This window comes from Empidonax traillii, unplaced genomic scaffold, assembly GCF_003031625.1.
Source record: "Empidonax traillii isolate 1590-97213 ecotype Southwest subspecies unplaced genomic scaffold, ASM303162v1 scaffold182:size1009393, whole genome shotgun sequence".
Taxonomy (NCBI): Eukaryota; Metazoa; Chordata; class Aves; order Passeriformes; family Tyrannidae; genus Empidonax; species Empidonax traillii.
In genome coordinates this window covers 265966-286555 of record NW_020955375.1, presented here as the reverse complement: position 1 = coordinate 286555, position 20590 = coordinate 265966, and the positions used below count along the sequence as shown (strand labels likewise).

Here is a 20590-nt window from a genome sequence, read left to right as displayed (position 1 = left end):
AGATCCAACACAAGATCAAAAATCTGTTGCTTCTTGCTTTTTTCCCAGCAAATTGGAAAGGATGAGTGTCTATCCCAGGCTGTTTAGAGGTCACAGCATGAGTGTGCCTGACACCCGTCAGCAGACTGCAACCTGAGGAGTGCCATTTGCTTACACATGTGTTTCAAATCTCAAAGTCTAGAAATTTTCCAGAAGTGTTCCATCCTAACCCTTGCCACAGACACACTGGTGGGTCCAGGTAGCCTGCAGCACCTGTGCTGCCCCTCTGCTTTCTGCCCATGCAGCCTCCTGTCCTCACCTTCAGGTTATCAGGCAGTTCTGTACGCCCAGCATACCCCGGGTTCATTGTGATGAAGACAGCACAGGACGGCACCAGTGGGATCTCTGTGCCCTCAAATATGAAGGACTCCACCTGGAAAATTACAAATATGATCATCCTCAAAGAACAGAGCCCGACCTACAAATTAAATAATGTAGCAGAATCTTCCACAAAGAGGACAATGGCTTTTAGTAGTTAAATTATCAAGCACATACACACACTGCTGCCCACAAATGTAGTGACTCAATCTGGTCCCACTGCAGGAATCCAGTATTACCAGCAATATTTTTCCCTGTATAAGAAACCGGGCTCATGGAAGATTTACTGATAGGATAAATTTTTTTTGACTCTTGAACAGACTCCTACCCTTCCAGCTGTAAACAAACATCTTCCCATTTATTTCTCAGTAGAGATCAGACCTGAATTAATTCATGGCAAAAAGGGCAAAGAGAAACCTAAATCCTTTTTAAAGCTGTGTAGGTAGTAATTTCAGTTGGAGGATAAAATAATGCAGAAGAATTTACAGAGAGCAAGTTTCTAATTCCAAGCCAAAGTCAAGGAGATTCAGGTCTTAACCCTTCTGAGCCTCCAGAGAACAAAGCAGAGACTGGCTGACAGCTGAGTCTCCATTAAAACCAAAAATTCACTTTCCAATGCAACTCTGTGTGCACACAAATATGCATTTTTTTGCACATACTGGGTTTTGTGAATCCACCAAAGCTTGGATAACACATGTAGACAAATTGGGTGCTGAGCAACTCATGGCAGAACACTGGCTGCCTTTATCACAGCTCTGATTTTTATCAGCTCAGTGGATCTGCATGAGAGTGTCTCCCACACCAAAGTCTGCTGGCACTGCAGCTCAAGCTGAGATTTACTTCAGCCCATGAGAGTGTGGGCAACTGTGACAGCACACACTTGGGTTACAAACCCCACCCTGCAGCATGCTGACTATGTAATGGTCTGATGTGAAGTGCCACAGCCAGGACATTGTTCAAAGCTCTCCAAGCTTTTGATATATGGATGTCTTTTGATACAAGGATGTCTGTCCAAGTCACCTCTGAGCAGTGAAGTGAAGCAGTGCTCCAGGAAGGTGTGTGCAGGGACGAGGACTTGCCTGAACTAGCTCAAGTGGAGATTATTTTTTTTATGCCTTTGCATCCACATGTTCCTTACATACCCTCTGCTGTTGTGCTTTCTGGATGGTTGTGATCTGCTGGGCCACCACAGAGAGCACCTCGATGTCGATGCGGTTGAACTCATCGAAGCAAGCCCACGCACCAGAGCTGGGCAGGGAATGAAAGATGAAGGGAGTCAGGAACATCCCACAGGAGCAAACTTGCAGTCAAAAGTTCAGCTAGATCTAGAAATTACAAATCCACACACTGGGCAGGCAAAACAGAGACTAGAAGTGAACCCAAAAAGCCCCTAATGCCCCATGGTAGGTAATGACACAGCCACAGTGTCCTGGGACAGTGGAAGGGGCTGTAGCCCCTCACCCTGGCTTTGCATCCCAGGCCATGTGATGAATGACCATGGCAATATCTGATCCGACAGCCTGGGACAAATTCTGCATGTTACAGATCTGAGCTTTAAAGAGGTGTCATGTTGAATTCCTGGTTTGTACCTGAGTTGTAAATGTAGCAGATAAAATTGAGACAACTCTTAAGTCCATCTTTTAGAATTTGGAAGACTATGTATACAGATGGAAGCATGCAAATGAGGAAGGTGATCTTCCCACAAGGCATGGCTTAAGAAAGAAGTTAAATTCCTTACAAAGAAAACATCTGAGAAAAGAGTATCGCTTTTGTTGGAGTAACTAATTCAGATTCACCAGTGTGCAACAGACTAATTGGACCAGCTCTGTTTGAAACACAGAGAAGAGAGAAGCCTCTCTGAGAGGATCCCTCAGGGCTTAGAGCAGTCTCTCTTGGCTGCTCAATTTCGAATATTCTCAGCAGATTCTCTTCTTCTTAAGATTAAGCAGCTTGTGGGCTGAATCTCAGTTCAACAAGTATGATATTAAAATAAAGGCCAAAGCTGCAAACATTTGCACAGGTGGATTAGTGCATTGTGGATTAGTGCAAAGCATTTTAATTTTGCCTTAAATGAACAGGATCTCCTTTTATCTTTTTTTTTTTTTTTTTTAATTGGATCAGCTGTCCCTCCTTTCTGGTTGCAATTTTGTAACCTTGGTTATTCTGGAACTCATTAACCCCCTTACTATGGCTTTGCTTATTCTTTTGGGCTGCTGCGAAAAATACCTACCAATTCCCAGTGGCCAGCATTCCTGGATCCTACCCACTCCTCAATAATGACATGCAGCATTTCACTGTACCTGGCTAATCCCTTAAAAAACTTTCCCATTGCCATAAAGTCGAGTTGGTCAGAGCAGTTGAACACTACAGTTTGAATTGCTAATGCTTTGCCCAGGTCTTTCGTTGTTTCTGTTTTGCCTGTTCCTGCCGGTCCTGCAGGTGCTCCTCCAAATTTCAGGTGCAAAGCTCCTGTAAGTGTCAGGTAACACCTATGACAAAGAAGAGACCACATGATGAAAAAAAGCATTTGTACTACTGATTTCAGTAAGGGAGTCTCCAGCTGGAGACAAGGAGGAACCTGTCATTCATTATTCTGCAAAACTGCTTTGATATGCAGCATTCTGCAAAGGAGCGAGCTATGTGGCCTTGATTAGTATTCATGGGGGCCTGCATGGATAAATCCTTCTGCCACTGGCTACAAATTCACTCTGCAGAAAAGGACAGCTACAAAAAGGTAAAACTATTATTTCTGCTGCATATCCTAGAGTACTAGATGCTATCTGCTGGCTTCTAGAAGAGCTCCTTAGCTATCAGGTGGGCATTTTATATGAGTTGGAGCACTACATTAAGAATTAGGAGAGTGAAAGCAATTAGCCTGAGCACTGATCACTAGGAATACAGTAATTACCAATGCCAGGGTGTTCCTATGCCCTCATCTCAGGTAGTACTTTACTGTACAAATGGTTTCTATTTACACACATTAGGCAGTAGGACCTGCTTGGTCAGATCCTTGGTTTAATTCTATTCATTCAGAAGAAAAAAAAAAAAAAAGAGAAAAAAGATGCACATTACCCAGAAAACAACCTCCTTACCTGTCAGTGAGGGGTGTGATAACCAGACGTCCAGTGTTCCCCAGATACTCATAACCATAGATAAATTCAGCATTGACTGCTCTGATGTACAGGTCGTCCCTTGTCCAGTAGTACCTAACGATGAGTGAACATGACAGCAGAAAGATAAACACTGGCTGGCAGACAAAACAGCAGCTCATGAGAGTACAGCCTGCAGGGATGGAGACCTGCACTTCAAGGGATTTCCCTCTTGAGAGAAGAAGGGATAAGGTAACTCCTGTCCAACAGGGTGGACAGGAGTTCTCATAGGACCTGAGATCCAGCACTGCACTCCTCGGGCAGGAGGATGTCTCCTCACAGTGAAACATCATGGTATGGGTTAGTCTACACTGCCAAAGTGAATGCCATCAAAACTAGGTCTATCTCAGATGCCTTGGAACTAGCATCCTTAGCAGACTTTAACCCCACCCCTCATGTAAGAGGTAACTCAGGACTACTGCTTACAGATAGTGCAAACTTCTGTTCCCATTTACCATGGACACAGCTGGCCAGGGAGGCCAGGTGAGGTTCAATAGCAATGCTCTCTAACCTGAGCTGGGAGATCCACTCGAAATCATTCATGCTCGTTACATTCTCCTCAATCAGTTTGGCTGCAACATCCTTGGCGTGGACCTCAATCACAATAAGAGCTGACAACACTGCTCGCTGCATCCTGGACAGTTTTCCACGGACCAGGGCAACCAAATCACCCAGCTGGGGAAGGAAAAGAAAGTTCTCTGAAGCAATCCATTCAAAAAGCCAAGCTGTACTAACACAGTGCAGTCAAACTTATGGCATGCTAAAACTCAGATCATAGGCTGTGTCAGGGCAACTTCTGCCTTTCCTCAGTTCCCTTCACCTTCAGCTTCCTGGGTGGCACTGGAGAAGTTACCTTTCACCTTGTTATTGTCTTCAGGTTATGATCATATTATCAGTCCTGTATGTTATTTGAGGTTTGTGATGACAAATACCCTAATGATTCAAAAGACAAGAACCTGTTTTTTCACCTGTTTTGAACTGTGCTATGCAAAACTGTGTCTCTGTTTCCCCCACAGGATGGTCCTGGCTGTATTTATAATTTATCAAAGATGTGATGATTCAAAAGTCTCCATCTGGCAAAATCTCACCCTTTCATTCATTTTCATACCTGAGTACTCAGCTGTGGGTAAAGCCTGTCAGACAAATCTCCAGCTTCCAGAGCTTCAGACACTTCCTTTGTCCAGAAAATCTGGCAGCCAGCAATGACCACTTGGCCAGGCCATTGCAAGACCCATGTAGTACGTGGAGTCTTAAAACAGAAAAAAATAGGGGAAAAAAGTGGGGGGAAACGCTGGTAAGACAATGACTGATTGATCAATTGACTGATTTCTATGTCCCCTTGCTGAGATGCATGATTAACAAATAAGAACTGAGTTCTTGAGTAAGAGGCTTTCCTTTTTTCCCCTCCTGCTGCAGTGAAGAAATTTTCTTCAGACACTGGGTACAGCAGGTACCTTCTATCCACTATGCCACCTGCAGTAACCTGTTACAAGTAGCCAACAGCAGGAACTTGTAAGACCCAAAAGAATGTTTCCCCTCCTCTGGCCTGTTCCAACTTTCCTACTTTCAAATTTTCAGTCTGAATAACAGAAATATCTGAGCCCTTTTTGTTTTTTAACCTTTCTCCCTCCTTAGACCTAACCAATTAGAAATTTAGACTTTATACTAGCATAGCTTTTACACAGAAACCAGAGCCAAGAGGCACTGATGGAAACCAAGAACTGCCTTGGTTACTTTCACCAGCCCCTAACACGCTGTGTAATACATGAGAGCTGAAGGAGAAGATCCTTATAAAGAGGAAGCCATCTGGAGAGACACACAGATATGGATTCACAGAGCGTTGGTTTTATGCTATTGGGAAGCATTCTGTGGCTGTGAGGGAGTGTGCAGGGTGCAGAGTGTGCATTCTTCTGGACTGTGAGCTTCTTGCTCAGCTGCACATTCTGTACTTGACCAATACACAACTGGATTAAAGCCTGTATTTTGAAAGTAGAATAGAACAGAGTATTCTTGTAGAATATTCCAAGTTCATCAGCCCCATCGCTAGTGACTCTCATGGCAAGTCTGGAAACAAGACATCAGAGACCTACCTGCCAGTCTGATAAAAACTCTTACCTCTGGATAGACACCAATTGATTTTTCTATGTTGTCCCGTACACTGGCCTTCATAGATTTTTCCACTTCCAGCAGCCAGTCTTCCACATTTTCAGAGGGAAGGATGGAAGTAAACAGCTTCACCTCTTCTCCATCAGCAGAGTACATGTGTGTGATCTGTAGGTCCTCCTGGAACTTCAGCTAATGGAAGAAGCACAACAGGAGATGTGAGCGGAGGATTTCCTTTCCATCCCTGCCTTCCTGCCCCTGGGGGACAGCCAGCCTGTACCAGTGTGTGCTCATTATAAACCTGGTGCCAAACTCGGTTGTCAGCGGCGATAAAAAAGTGTGCGACAGACGCGCAAAACGACCTCTCCAAATAATGGAAGATGATTGTATGAAAACAAGAGATTCACATCACTGGTTTAACTTGAGTGAAGCAAATCAAATTATAGGTAGGATGAACATTTCTCATTGCCTGTCTAGGATTCAAACCCTTGACTCCTGTTCAATTCTGTAGATTCAAATCATTTCCCTGGAGGTCACAGTGCCTGGTTTTGAGAGTAAAACTTTAACAGCTTCTCTGGTGCCCCAGCATATCACTGAAAGTCCCCTTATTTATTCCAATGGCTTTGCACCAGGTTTCCAGTTCAATTTCCTTTCTATTTTTCCAAACTAATGACTAGGAGATTGGTTTTACTGTGTGAGTATTGTGGTGGTGCGAGCTGTGACTAGCTATGGAGTCTGAAGTCTATTAGGAATAACAAAGAAGAAAAATAGCCAGGTTAACTCCAGCTCCTAAGTAGGGGTGAAGGCAGAAAGTAAATTCAGTTCAGGCTTGCTCACTCCTTGCCCCTTCTGAGGCTGTCAGCAAGAGTGGGATTCCATCCTAACAAGGTGCCTGCAAATAGACAGCTAAGTCAGAGCTATTTCTCTTGGCCTCCATGGTGGGATGGACAGACATCTCCAAAGGGAGTGTCCTCTCCTCCTGAGATGGGTATCTAAGTGGATTTTTCCAAGTCACCCTTTGCAGACGCCTATTTTACCCCCATTTTCTGAAGGGCAACTAAGGGTGCCCAGTTCATGGGCAGAAGTCTGGCTTTGAAATGTCTAAAGCGAGGCTGATTGAATCCCACTCCAGGACAGGCAGCACCTTGCAATGCCTACATACAGTTACAGGTTCCCAATAGACACACTTCCAAACAGTGGCATGTGAACACTGCCCCAGACCCCAGAACGCCTCCAAGTTCCCATGACACCAACATTCCAAAGGTGGGCCAAGCCACTGGCATGCTTGCTTTGCCTACCTGTGCAATGTTCTCGAAGCATTTGTGGAGGTGAGGTTGTACAGCAGTGGGGTCTTTTGTCTGAGACAGTATTTCCAGCAGCTCATCATCCGAAAGGAAGTAGAACCTACAAGCACAGGGAGAGGCACGAGGGGAGGCTCTCTTTACTGCAGTATCAGGGGCTAAGTCCTGGCAAGCTGGGGAACAAGCCCTTTGCTAAAGACACTGTTTCTGACTGCTCACTGGTCTCTTTGTATTTGCGCAGGAGATGAGCAGCCACAGTCCAGCCATCTCCCTTTCTGTAAAGACAAACTTCTCCCTCTGCATAAGTCAGTTATTCCCAAGCAAAGAGGGTTTAAACAAGTATCAAAGAATAGAAGCATTCCTTCAGGAATAAGAGATACAGTTACCCAGAGGTTTTCATTTTACCCCCCCTTTTCTATACAAACCATGAGGCACAGATATGCAGTGGTGCTACCAGACTGCCCTTAACTCACATTTGTGTGTCCCCGTTTTCTCCCCATCAGGTGGCAGCATTGAAAGGCACAGCCCTGCTTATGTTTTGCAGCTTCATGAATACATCCGAAGCTTAGATGGTTTTGCTTTTTCTTGGCAGAGAGGAGTGAGCCTCTCCTTTCACATTTTCTTAACCAGGCAGTGTGATCCAGCCCACTGAAATTTGGGGTTACCTGGGAAAAGCGCCTCTCTTTGTCTCCAGATATTCACTCAGCCCTTTCTGCACGAGTTCGAGGAGTTTGTTAGCATTTTGCAGCTTCTCTAGTAGCACTGGATCAGGGCACAAAGAAATCACCTATAACAGAATAGAGAACAGAGGAAGCATCAGTATTCTGAGCATGTGGGAGATAAGGCAGTGAAGATAATTGGGTTGCCCACTGATGTTACTGATAGGATTTAAATGACTCATGCACAGAAACACTTTCACAGGGGTCTGGAGAGGTGTAAGCTTTGTGGGCAAGGAGGGGAAACAGCTCTTGTGGATATGACAAGTACATTTCTGGGTTCCTCTAAATACCAACACTTGTAATATTAATACAAGTGGTGATGGAGTCCTGGGAAGTAGAGACTGGAGAACAGAAGGGAGCAGAGCACTGCTACCAGGACACAAAAACAATGGCTCTAAAAAACTCAGAAAGTCAATTTTGGGGAGGAATTAAAGGAGTTATCTTATGGCTTACAACGATAGCAGGGCTGGCTACAGGAGTTGTAGGAGGCAGGGGAGCTGTGTGTTGAGGGGGAGGAATCTGCTGGGGTGCAGAGTTTGGTGGAAGGCATTACAGAGAAGGACACTGTCTGTTCTTACACCAGAACAAAGGTCAAGTTCCAAGAGAAGAAACACAGCACAATGCCCTGGGCAAGGCTGCACAGTTAATACAGCACTGCTCATATCCACACCATTACAAAAACAATGACTCAAAGACACAGTCCTTCTGAGAGCACAGCTCCAAGGAGTTTGGGATACCTGCACTGGCTTTCATCAAGGCACATACCTCAGGGTTTTCATTAGCCTTCTTCATGACCTTCCTCCAATCCTTATCCACAGTCTGGTAGCGCTTGCTTTCCACTGGGAGCTGTCTTTTGATGTCCTCTGAGCTAAAGATTGGCTCCAAGTAGAGCCAAGAGCGCTGACAGTTCAGCCATTCCTCTAGGACATCCTAGTGGGAAGCAAGAAGAGCACATCAGGATCCCATGCTATGAACTTGTTCAACAAAATCATTCAAACTGTGTACCAGAATGGGTTTAAAAAAAAAAAAAACAAGGAAGAAAGAAAAAGAAAAAAGAGGTGATGCTGGACTTAGACCTTCCACAATTCTAAAATCTACCTGCAGGGTAAGGAGCTGCAATTTCATTATCAAATAATTAACAACTTCCTAGCAATCCCCATTGCTAACAGTTGTCATCAGGCATCAGAATCAATACCCACTAGTTTAATGGGAATAGTTTAGAAATATGTGCAAGCCAATACTAAAGTTCAGAGGGACTCTGCAGTGCCAGCTCAAATTTCTGTGGCTGGTATTTCTGTTTTCTACAGAGGCTGGTACAATGTGAGCACAGAGTAAGATGAGAATTTTATTTTTTAAAGAGTTTTTTTTGGGGGGGAAGAAGAATGACAAATAAAAGATGCCAGATTGCAATTCTGTCATATCCTCTCTCGTGCCTGATGTACCTCAGCCCCAGCCTTGCCTACAGAATAATCCATGACAAGATCTTCAAACAACCCTCTGAATTAAGAGAATGAATGAAAAGCTAAACATTTAAACTAAACACCAGGCAGGAAACCCTGTTTGTCAGGTATCCAGAGGAGCAAGAGGATTAGGTTTGAAGAATATCCTCCTCCTCCATTTGCAGGAAATTGGATGGTCTGGGTAACTTGCCCAACACTGCAAAACAACTGAAATGTCTGACTCCATTTCAGACTGCCTTAGACACATGGTGCTATCCACAGTCCAAGCAGTAGTCAAGCAAGAGTTGGAGTTTTCCAGGACTACAGACAACAATGTTTGCCATACTCCATCAGCTAACCCTGATAAGCCCCTTCCCAGAAATGGATTCATGGGCCTTCAGTGCCAGGAGTGGCACAATCCAAAGAAGGGGTAGGAAAGGCAGTGTGAAAACCTGTACACCATCACTGCTGAAACCACATAGTAAGAAACTGAATTTCCCCATGTCACCTACTGCCATGGGGCTTGGAGTAGCGTGTATCCTCATGAGGCACTCCAGCAGTGGCCCAGGCACACCCAGATGGTAAGCACCAACTGACAGAATAAGGTAGATATGAGTAATAGACAGCAATACAGCTGTGCATCAAACACAAGCATTTACACAGAGTTCTCCAGCCAGACACTTGTACTGGAACTTTTCTCCTGCATCAGTGCTATCTTGCTGTCAGAGTCCTGCTGGGTGCTGCTGGTTTGAGGAACAAGCGCTGCCACAGTCTGCCAGATCCTGCTTAAAAGTAGTCTTTCATGTGCTTTCCTACACAGAGATGTGAATGATAGTATGGATTTCACAGGGTTTGTAAGAATCTGTGAGGTCCATTAGTATAGTATGATTAGAGAAACCAGTAAGACTGTTTACAGCAATGGGAGAGTTCTGGCCCCACCAAAACATATTGCAATAGGCAGCAAAAGAGCTGCATTATTTGCTAGAGTCAGAGGGCTTTGAAAGGCCCTATTCCTCCCTAAGGACTGATAGTCTCTCAACAGCTGTCCTTCCAGCTCCCTAGCAGCAACTGCACAGTGTCCATGTCCCAGCATGGCAGCACAGCCCAGCTGCCTCCCTTCATCACACGTGTATGGGTAAGAAACCAATACCTGTGTCATCTTCAGCTTATTTTCCCATTCATTCATCCTTTCCTCAAAAGGTTTCTTGAAGGGTGAGAAGGACATGCTCTGAACCAGGACAATATGATCATCCAGGAGCTGAGAAATGTCATCGGTGCTTTTCAGAATATAGGTTTTTGTTTCTTTGTAAGGTATCACAGCAAATGCAACTGATTTCCATTCACTCTCTATCTTGTTGAGTGACTGAAACAGAGGGACAATGAATTTAATTTTCAGACACAACCTGCAATGGTTATCCCAGCTTCCACAACTCTCTTAATGCCCTTTTCTAGGAAATGACAGGTTTTCACTCCTGGATTCCATTGGAAAGTGCAGCTGTGTATTTAATGCACGACACACTCAGCAACAGCACATTTCCTCTGCTTTGCCCATAGAGTCAACACCTCAACACTTGTGCTGAAAGGAACACCCTGAGGGGAAAAAAATGGCAATTTCACCTTCAGGCCCATTTATGCTACGAGATGCACAGAGGATGCCAGCAAAGGGCCTGTTAATGACTATGGTTAATGATGGCTTTGTCAAAGGGGGAAACATCCATTAGGAACTCACCTGAGGTTTCAGGGAACAAGAGCTGCCACAAGGTCATGACTTTTAATCAAGACCATCTTAGATTGTATGAACTGGTAAACTGATAGTCTTTCAGGCTAGCTAACTTATGAATCTCCAGAGCCAGCAGGTTTGCCCTGCACTGGTTTACTGGTTTAAAGGATTGGCCATCTCTGTTTCCAGTCCTAGCTAATCCCCTTGACATAACATTTGAATGGCAGAATGCAGACAGTCAATTTATTTTAACATAACCAGTCACTAATCCCAAAGTGAGGAGTGAGACCCAAGCAGTGGATCAGCATAACCATCAGGCAGTGCTGTTATGCTACAACTGAAATTCTACACAAGGTGTAATATGTTCATCTAGTGTGAGAACTCAGTTGTGCAGCCATTGCTTCCCTCTGTAAGGGCAGCAGCCTCTCGACTTGTGCTGCAGAATGTGCCTCTGGGACAACAGGAACACCACCCGAGGCAATGACTGCCTGCTCAGCAGAAGCACATTTGAGAAGCAACCAGAGATACAGCAAGCCCTCTGTGCTCACATTTTCAATGGCATATTCCTTGCTGGCTGTCTCGGCCACTTTGAGAATGCTCTCAATGTGGTCCTGCAGGTTCAGCTCCAAGCAGTGACCAAGAGTCAGAGTGGGTTCCAGCTTGACATCGGGGCTAATTTTGTTCGACAGCATCTCCCAGTGCCGCTCTCTCATACCAGGATTGCGCAGCCCTTGAATTAAGGGGACGTATTGTTTGAATTCTTCAATCTTGTCTCGAAAGGTCATTGCGACACTCTGGCAGTCTTTCAGGGGGAAAAACAGAACAACATCAGCAAAAACACTGGGCGAAGAAGTTGCCTTAAGGAATTTCTAGAAGTTGTCTAAAGCCTGATGTGCAGGTAAGCAGCAGAAGAGAGCACTGGAAAATGCAGGTTGCAGTAATGAGGATATGAAGGATCTCTCTAAAAGGCCACTAAGGCAGGATTCAACCCCAGTCCCAGAAGCAGATCTGCCTATTACCCAAAAGCCTGTTACTGGCAAGCTCATGCTAAGCAGAAGTGTGCTATAGGCTTGAGCTCATCAGAGGACAAGAAGTAAGCAAATTTAACTCCTTGATATTGGCTCAAGCATGATGAAGCCTCATCTGCCAGTAGATATTTTAGAAGCTCTGGTCATCATTCCAAGATACTCACTTCTTAACAAGGTTACATTGTAAGCTGTCTCACACCCCAGCTCAGGCCACCCTCAATAGAAGATGGGCACTATACCTAGGAGCTAGAGGTAGGCTGGGATCCCAGCCAGCTCTGGAAATGAAAAGCATGCAGGAGATGCCCTGCCAGCCTATAGCCATGTTAGAGACAAATGCACTTCTGCCTCATAGAAAGGACAAAGTGAAGGAATGGGCTTTTCTCCTTGGGAACATCCTGGAAAACTCTTCAGTGTTCGTATCCTGCTTGTGCTACTGTGAGTAAAGCAATGGGTAGGCAAAGAACACAGGACTTGCTTCCTTTTCAAAATGTGGCTACAGCATGTGCTTCCTTTGACTGAACCCTGAGTGGCTACACTGCACTCTCACAGCAAGGATGTGACCGCCTCACACTCCCTGATGGGTGTATGCAAAGATAAGGCAGATTCAAGGACAAAACATATATATTTCCAGGTGCCAGGGAATATTGCAATGAATACGAGCAGGTATTCTTAGTATTTCTGTTTATCATAATGATTCATAGTTACTCACGCATCCACTCATCACCTCCTCCATTGGGGCTGATTCATGGCATTGTTTAAGAGCAAGTTCAAGTTAAAAAGGATGAATCAAAAATCACCCACAGCAAAATATATTTCAATCTAAGCCATCTGGCAGGAGATTTTTAGAATCAGCTCTAAAGAATGACCAACACATCTCTGAGAATCAGGGAATGGGATGTTAAGCTACAACTAAAGTCTCAATTCCAGCTTTATTAGGAGAAAGGTTAAAAGACGTGAATTTCAAGGGCTGTGTGCAATCATCTAAAGCTCATACACATTCAGGCAAGAAGGAAAACTGTTATTATACTGCACAGATCATTTCCAGATTTTGCAATTTCATTTTATTCATAACAAAATCAAGACCTCTTCTGGCATTCCATTAAATTCATTGGCCAATAGAGAAATTAGGATTGGCCAAGAAAACAGCACCTGGAAGACCCAGATTTAAGTTCCCTTGCTGCCTGACTTGCATAAGGGCTTAAACACACGTCTAGCCAGTGGGCTATATAGTAATTCTCTGTGACTAGCCAGGATTACTTCACTTTATACATATGAGTAAATACTAACTGCAACATCAGAGGGTGGCTTTTATTTCAGTACCGTCTTGGGAATTAGGTATAAAAGGGATTTGCAGCCTGGTAGTTTCCATGCCAAACTGATACTTCAAGCAGCTAACTAGTATCTAGATGTGAATCATCACTATTTCAGGTAAAAAAAAAAAAAAGTGGAAAATAACTTTGCTAGCATCATTTTCTCATCTGTCTCTAACACACACATGTGACACACTGACAATCCCTGTTCAGAGCACTCCACAACATGCCTCACCTCAAAATGCTGATATGCACCAACTTCCTTTCCCCAGACTGTGTATCTACCTGGTGAATCTTTGAACTGCTTCACGCATCTCTGCATTGTCTTAAGAGAGTCATTGACATTCTTTTCTAGCTCCTCAGACTCAATTTTATCGAGAGAATCATTCATCCAGCTCTCGTTCCAATTCATCCAGTCTGACACTGTAGTCCAGAGATCGTAGTATGGCTGGAATTCCTTAGTCATCTTGGACACCACAGCATACTTTGGAAAGAGAGAAAGAACAGGCATAAGCAACAAGTATATTCACCTCTAGACAACAGACTATTTGTCAAAAAAGGCCCAACTCTTTTTTGAATCTGAAGCCAGCAATGAGAAAACCTGTACTTCAAGAGGATATATCAGACTACCTTTCTCCTGGGACAACAATACATATTCCAAGGGAGAGCAACCAGCAGAGCTGGGCTTGACAATTCAGGACAAAATGCATCCAGTGGAGCTGTGCCTGCACCATGTATGTGGCATGGAAAGCATTCCCTCCACTTGCATCTACAAATACTCTCCTGCAGAGTGAAGAGCTTTTGATGGGCAGGCCACACACAGTCAATGAAAGCACACACTGCACAACCATATCCAAACTTGTCTCCTTGAAGTGAAGGAGAAGTAATGACAGACTGAGGGGTAGGAAAAGATCACGTGAACTCCTGGTCTGCAGCCAGACTAGGCTGGATGTGGATGACAGTGACTCATTGGCAGCTGAGCAGCTACAAGCAAAATGAGTGTTTGCAACTATATAAACTGTTGCCTTAGGAGAACACCACGCTCCAAGCCCAGCCAGCTGCCAGCACCCACCGTGCAACCACTCGCATTCGCACCCAGAGACCTGCAGCAACAGCCTCACAGAAATGGATGCATCTTCACTGCTGCTTCAAGACCTTCCCCGACCAATTCCTCCTCATCACCATCCCTCAGATCTCAGTGTGGGCACTGAAGAAGTGGCAATATCAGGCCATGAGCAGCCTTCCATGTTCTGCAGCACAGAGTGGCCATTCTACAGGACTGAGGAGATGGTCACCAGATAAATAAAAACAGCATGAAGGATCCCTTCCTGAGGAAGTACATCCCATTATTTGCTTTACCTACCACCTAGAAATGCCAACAAAGACTAGAGCCCTGCAGGTACAGGACCTGACACTTACATCGGTAACTTTGATGCCAAAGAGTCTTTCCCTGTTGTTGTACAGAACTGCCAAATCCTGAAGCTCCTTCAGCTGCTTCCGGACATCCCTTGCGTATTCAGCAAACTCATGAGCTTGGTTAACATCTGACTGGATGGAAAATCCACCTACAGTCAGCTGGAAGAGAAAAGGCAGGCATAAGATGGGGCTCTGAAGCTGGGTACTGCCTCTAGCGAACTCAGCTTCCTCGTGTCTCTGTTACATTACAAGGGCAAGATTTTTATGCTCAAAATTTCACCTCCACCAAACCAATTCCAATTCTGTTTAGACCATGATGAAAGTGGTGAGGAGAAGCAATAACCACTGCTCAGGTGGATGAAAGTGCAAATCTGATGACCAGCTGCTTTTCGTCTTTGTGACAACAGATGGTCCCCAAGGAACAGGAGCAATAAGTTTGTGGCCAAATTTCTTGATATTGAATTTATACTGTCATTAGCTATGTGTCATCAGAATCGGTAAAGTGCAAATAAATGATAGCTCTACTGGTCACTCAGTTTTTATCCAAGAATTGTTTGACAGCACATGTCTAGAACATCTCTAATAATTTTTCTGGTATTTTTGGTGGGTTGGGTTTGTTTATTTGGTTTAGATTTTGCTTTAGCATTTTGTGTGGGTTTGGTTTTTTACCTCTTTGAATTTTGTTTGTTTGTTTTTTTAATCAATTGTTGGGGTATTATCATTATGGGAATTTATTTCCAAGCTATTCTACCTCAGTGATTATAGTCTTTCTAAGATGGCTTTTTTTTCTTTTTTTTTTCTGTATTTAAGACTTTATGGTGTAAAAATAAAATTCAGACTGTTCAAGAGACACCAGAGACATCTCAGCTCCAAAACTCTGCAATTATTTCAGGTTTTTTTCCCACAAGATGAGTTCCATGGCTGAATGCTGGATTTCCCCCCTTGATGGCAGCGCACTGTAGGAGATGCTCTGCAGGAAACTGAGTCCACAGGTAGGAAAAAGAAGGTGCATGTGTTGCCCGAGCACCAAGAATTGGAACACTGTATCTCGATGAGCACCTTCCCACTGAAAAATTAGTATTTCTGCAGATTATTGTCTTTCACACAAAAATGAAACTCTTAATCAAAAGCCTACCACAGGAAAAAAAAAAAAAAAAAACAAAAACCAACACAAAACCAAGGGAGGGTGTGATAATTTTTTGTCCAACAGTACATTGACCTAAAAACTTACCTGACAAAAAACTCATCTGAAAGTTTCCCACAAGAATTTCAAGGCCCCCTTTTACAGACAGTTCGTGTCAGGGGCTTAATACCTGCATTTCATCCAGTTTGCCTTGAAATGAATTCTGATCCTGGATCTGCGCTTTGCGAAATTTCTCTTCGTCCTCCACATGCTGCAGCCGAATGGCCTCTGTTTCCATAGACATTTTCAGTGGCCAGAAACTTGCAGCCCACCTGAACTCACACAACATAAGAAAAGAAACAGAAAAGGGAAAAAAAAAGAAAAAAGAGGAGAAAGAGAGAGAGAAAAGCTTTTTGAGCATATGTTTGAAATGCTGAAAATAACAGAATGAGAAAGCCAAATCCCACCAAACAAGGAAGCTTAACAACAACAGAAACACATGTGTTTTCAACAAAACATTTTTTCCCAGCTTGTCTTGTTGATATGCAGTCCTTGTGACTAGGCTATTCAGCTGGAGAGGGCTGGGGAGAAGTGGAGGGCCTTTTTAAAAGGAACAAATCCACTACATTGCTGAAAAGCTAGGAGACAGCAAAATAACAGTTGGCATCCAGAGGGAATGCCTGTCTTTGAATGTTTTCACAAGGAACTGAAGAAAATGGGGTCAGAGTCTTGGCTTATGGCTTTTCAGGGCTACTGAAAAAGCCAGTCTCCTGTTAAGCAGGGCGGTGAGGGGCCAGGGTAACCCAGATACAGGGAAGCCCTGGATAGCAAGGCTTTTGCAGAGTGCCCTGGGGAGAGCGTTGTAGATCCAGGAAAGGCTGCACAAAGTGGCTGCTTAGCCACAGCAGGCTTTGCTCAGCCTCAGCACACCCATCACTGACTCCGCTTGGATTCCTCAGCCTCTGTGCAACGCCAGGTGCAAGTTTTGCAGCACTGCACTCAGGGTCACACCCCTCCCAGAACCTGGGCATCAGCCATCTCCTACTAGTCCTGCCTGTGCCAGGCCTGGCCAGAGGGCACACAGCCACACCTGTGCCAAGCAGTCCTAGATCTGAGCTGCCTTCCTGCAGCTTCTGTGGGGTTTTTGCCCTATGCACCCCATGTTTCTAGTTTCAGGAGCACTCTGCAAAGACTCACTCAGGTTGTAGACACTCTGGACCAAGTGTATGTCATATGAGAAGTACTTCCAGGTCTGAACAGACTTTAGAAGTCTCGTGGCTGTGTTTGAGAGCTGACTCTGCTACTGGGACACAGTCAAGACCCAATCTGAGTAATAAAACAAAGCAGAGACTGCACGGAGAAGTGCAGTAATAATAAGGGCACAGGTTCCTTCCTACTCCTAAGAAAACTATGGGAGTGTTCCTATCTTGGAAGTGCTCATTTAGTTTCAGACACAGACTAAACTGTGCACCTTGAGACCTCGCAAATGTCTCACAAAAATCCTCCAAAAAAACCACCAAGAGAAAGGGGCTTTCCTATGCTAAACAGGTTAATAGCTACCGGTTTGCCTTGCCCCAGGCCAGAAGGCAGCATGAACTCACACTTTTTGCCTATGAACTTCATTTCAAGAGTTCAATGCTCATATAGCCTGAGAGACACTTAAAAGTTCTGCAGGAGCCCTTGATAGACACACGGCCCCTAAAGCACTGAGAATGGTAATTGCTGTAAAGAGTCCCACTTCGACAGTGGGAGAAATGCCTTGTGCTCACTTGTCACTGAAATCTTCTTCAGTGAGATTGTAAAGGAATTCCTCCATGACCTTGTAATCTTCCATGACTTCATGAATCAGTTGCTGCACAGGGTGAGAGAAAGAGACAAAAAGTATACACCTTTAGACCATGCTGATTCCAACTCTCTGGTGTGCACCTCATTTTCACGAGGTGCCTTTGAAGAGCATTAGTCACACAAGCTTAATGTGGGCTGCTTCTGTGCTATGTGAACAGTGGGAATGGATTTAAACCCCTTGTTCTGTGAATGATCACACCATCATCACCCTCTGTTCTATGTGAATGAAAAGAAGTGTGACTTAGTGGATAAAGTGCTGGACAGAAATTGAGTGTTTCGGGTTATCCTCCAGGTTCTCTCCTTGGCATAGACAAGTCAGCTTACAGCTTGATGCCTTTGTTCCCCATTTGTTCAGCTGGGAAAAGACCTACACTTCAAATAACTTTAAAATAACTCAGTACTAGAATGTCCCATTAGAAGAAATATATTAACAGCAATATAAACATTGGGTAACAGAAAGATTTTCTTGAAAACAGCATTCATTTTTAGACGACAGCTATTCAATACACAAATGCAGAAGGGATCATGAGGGCAGCAAAATGCATACATAAGTATTTTAGGCAAGGTTTTTAACTGCTATTTTGTTTTGCAAAGATATTTAAATACCTGATATGTGTATTTAAAAATACAAATCTTAAGAATTATAACAATACAAAGCCAAGAATCTTGTGGCATTACACGCAAAGAAAAAAAAATTAAAAAACTGGAGTTCTGCTTCTGAGATGCCACACATTGCAATGACAAACTCCCCCCTCACTTCCCTTGGTGTCCATGTCCAAATGAGAGCCTGTCCTACCTCCTGCACAGCCAGCTGCTCGGGGACTCCCTTCATCCAATCACGCAGCTCCGTCAGCTCTTCGATAGTCTTTGGTTTCACATGAATTTTGCTGCTGACGGCTTCATATGCGTTACAGATCTGCAGGACGACACAGCAGAGAAAAGACCACCAAAAAGTCACTAATTGCTAATAAACAAACTGGAAAACCTGCCATGACCCACCCACTTCCCATACTCCAGGTGGTCTAAGCGATGAGTACATAGCCCTGTTCTGTCTTTCTCACAGTCTTTCTCCATCCATCTCATTTGAGCTCAAATGGAATGAAACTGCCAAAAAAAGAGGAACTGCAGGTATGAGTGGAAATGATGACAATAACAGATTTAGACAACTGGATGGCAGATGCAACTGCCTATATTGCAGTTATCCTCAGAGCAAGCAGAAGGACTTTCCAGTTGTCTACTAGACAGAACTTTTTAATCCATCAACACATTTTATAAGATGGCAAGGTCTTGAAGAATTTCATCTCAAGAGCTACAGGTTTCAGGCACGTAATCTATTAAATATATTTAATACTTGATTTGGCTGAGTATGCATATCTCCCCTCTAGTTTTAATGTTAAATAATCACTTCAATGTGATCTTTAAAATATCCTCATTAATGTGGCCTTAGGTGCTGTCTTTTGTCTATTTCACAACAACACAGAAACTTCAAAAGAAGGACAAGACAAGACACAGATAGATAATCTACTGAACCAGGTAACTTACATTCTGCACCTGCACATGGAGGTTTTTAGCCATCATGTCCAACATGGAAGTGGCAAGCGCTTTGTATTTTCCAGACAGATTTTGCCTAATATATTCTATCCTGACATGGAAGGGACCAATGATAACAGAACTAGGGAGAACATTGTCCAGGTTCTCCTTTTCAGCCAAGTATTTGCTTACTATTTTCATCACCTCCTGAGCAGGTGGAAATTGTTCTTCGTAGTCTCTATAAAAAAAAAAAAAACAACAACAACCAAAAAATGGTAATGTAGACCTTAAAAACATTTGAGCATCCAGGCTGCTTGTAGGATGTCCAGATGTGTCCACACAAAGGAATCAAGGTATTAAATTAATAAGGCATACATTTATTGTTATTAAAACATGCATCTACTTGAATTTTTACAAATTTCTGAAAGCATAGAGTGAGAGGGTGCCAATGTCTTCTGAGGAACATTACTGGGGAGCAAGGGAAGGGACAGACTCAAATCTACAATGAGTTCTAGAGCACAATAGTTGTGGAATGGAATAAGAGCACAAAATATTTTAGCTGCAGAAAGGGAGGAAAAGAAAGAGATGAAAGAGCAAGTAGGGCAAGAAGAGAGGGAGAGACAAAATAAAAGCACTGGTGTAAACAGGGTAAGATCAGGAAGCACCTCAGGGGAGGGTAGGCACTTCAGTGTGTTCTGGGAAGAGACAGAAATTTGTCAGATGGGATCTGTAAACTGATTAAGCCGGAATAACAAAACAGAAAAAGAGCTTCATTCCCACTGTTCAGAGAAAATGTGACACCCAAATTGAAGTCCTTTAAAGTAACAGAGGCTAAAGGACATCATAGGTGCAAAGAGTTTTGGCAGTGAAAACAATGGGTTGAAACAAAAGAAAACATTATTGTCTACAGAACGCTATCAGCCTGGATAGACACTATATGAAGGAGGTCAGGGTCAAGTATGCTAACTGGATTCTCAAACAGGATGATTCATTTTTAGGGCCATTAATATCTCCAATTACACTGACAAACATGACAGGAATGTGACTGCTGTCAGAGGCAGGAAGAAATTCTCACTGCCACCACCAGTGTCTTCTAAAAGCATGGACCATCACCCATGGCTTGAAGGCTGCCTCTGATGGATGTCTGATCTCACACCTGAGACACGTGGTCTCAGAACAGGTCCCCTATACTCACACAACACACAATCCCCCACCCACACAACAGCTTCTGCAAAGGTTTGCCATTTGGGTCAGAGGTGCTTTGTCAGAAGCCACTTACTTTAGGAAGTACTGGATATCATTGTTATTTATCTCTAAGAACTTCTCGTATCTCTTGCCATAGGCTTGGAGAGGGATCTGTGTCTTTTGGATGGCAGCCCGCAGAGCCTCACGTAGCTCTTCCACCCCTGGTTCTTGCAAACCCACTGATTCCAGCATGGGTGTGTCTGTGATATCCATGTTCTCCAACACATACTGGAAGAGGAAGGAGAGAGGTCTTTCAGGACCAGCAGAGCTAACTGTGCCTCCTCAGGAGAGGGGCAAGACAAACA

At 43.9% G+C, this 20590-nt stretch overlaps 1 protein-coding gene across 3 annotated transcripts in view; it reads right to left on the bottom strand.

The window, feature by feature from the left end:
- DNAH1 (dynein axonemal heavy chain 1) overlaps window positions 1-20590 on the bottom strand; it is a 72107-nt gene that overhangs the window by 34299 nt on the left and 17218 nt on the right. For 2 of the 3 annotated variants that reach the window (XM_027886193.1, XM_027886195.1), the window contains exons 13-31: window positions 20320-20513; window positions 19053-19278; window positions 18307-18426; window positions 17435-17517; window positions 15856-15997; window positions 14546-14701; window positions 13412-13610; window positions 11337-11590; window positions 10219-10431; window positions 8395-8559; window positions 7576-7697; window positions 6908-7013; window positions 5622-5801; window positions 4615-4755; window positions 4018-4181; window positions 3450-3563; window positions 2658-2846; window positions 1500-1605; window positions 299-412 (exon numbers count right to left, since the gene is read on the bottom strand). In XM_027886193.1, coding sequence (XP_027741994.1) covers window positions 299-412; window positions 1500-1605; window positions 2658-2846; window positions 3450-3563; window positions 4018-4181; window positions 4615-4755; window positions 5622-5801; window positions 6908-7013; window positions 7576-7697; window positions 8395-8559; window positions 10219-10431; window positions 11337-11590; window positions 13412-13610; window positions 14546-14701; window positions 15856-15997; window positions 17435-17517; window positions 18307-18426; window positions 19053-19278; window positions 20320-20513 — 2988 coding nt within the window. The remainder of the gene's footprint in view (window positions 1-298; window positions 413-1499; window positions 1606-2657; window positions 2847-3449; window positions 3564-4017; window positions 4182-4614; window positions 4756-5621; window positions 5802-6907; window positions 7014-7575; window positions 7698-8394; window positions 8560-10218; window positions 10432-11336; window positions 11591-13411; window positions 13611-14545; window positions 14702-15855; window positions 15998-17434; window positions 17518-18306; window positions 18427-19052; window positions 19279-20319; window positions 20514-20590) is intronic. The other variant, XM_027886196.1, reaches the window with a different exon arrangement.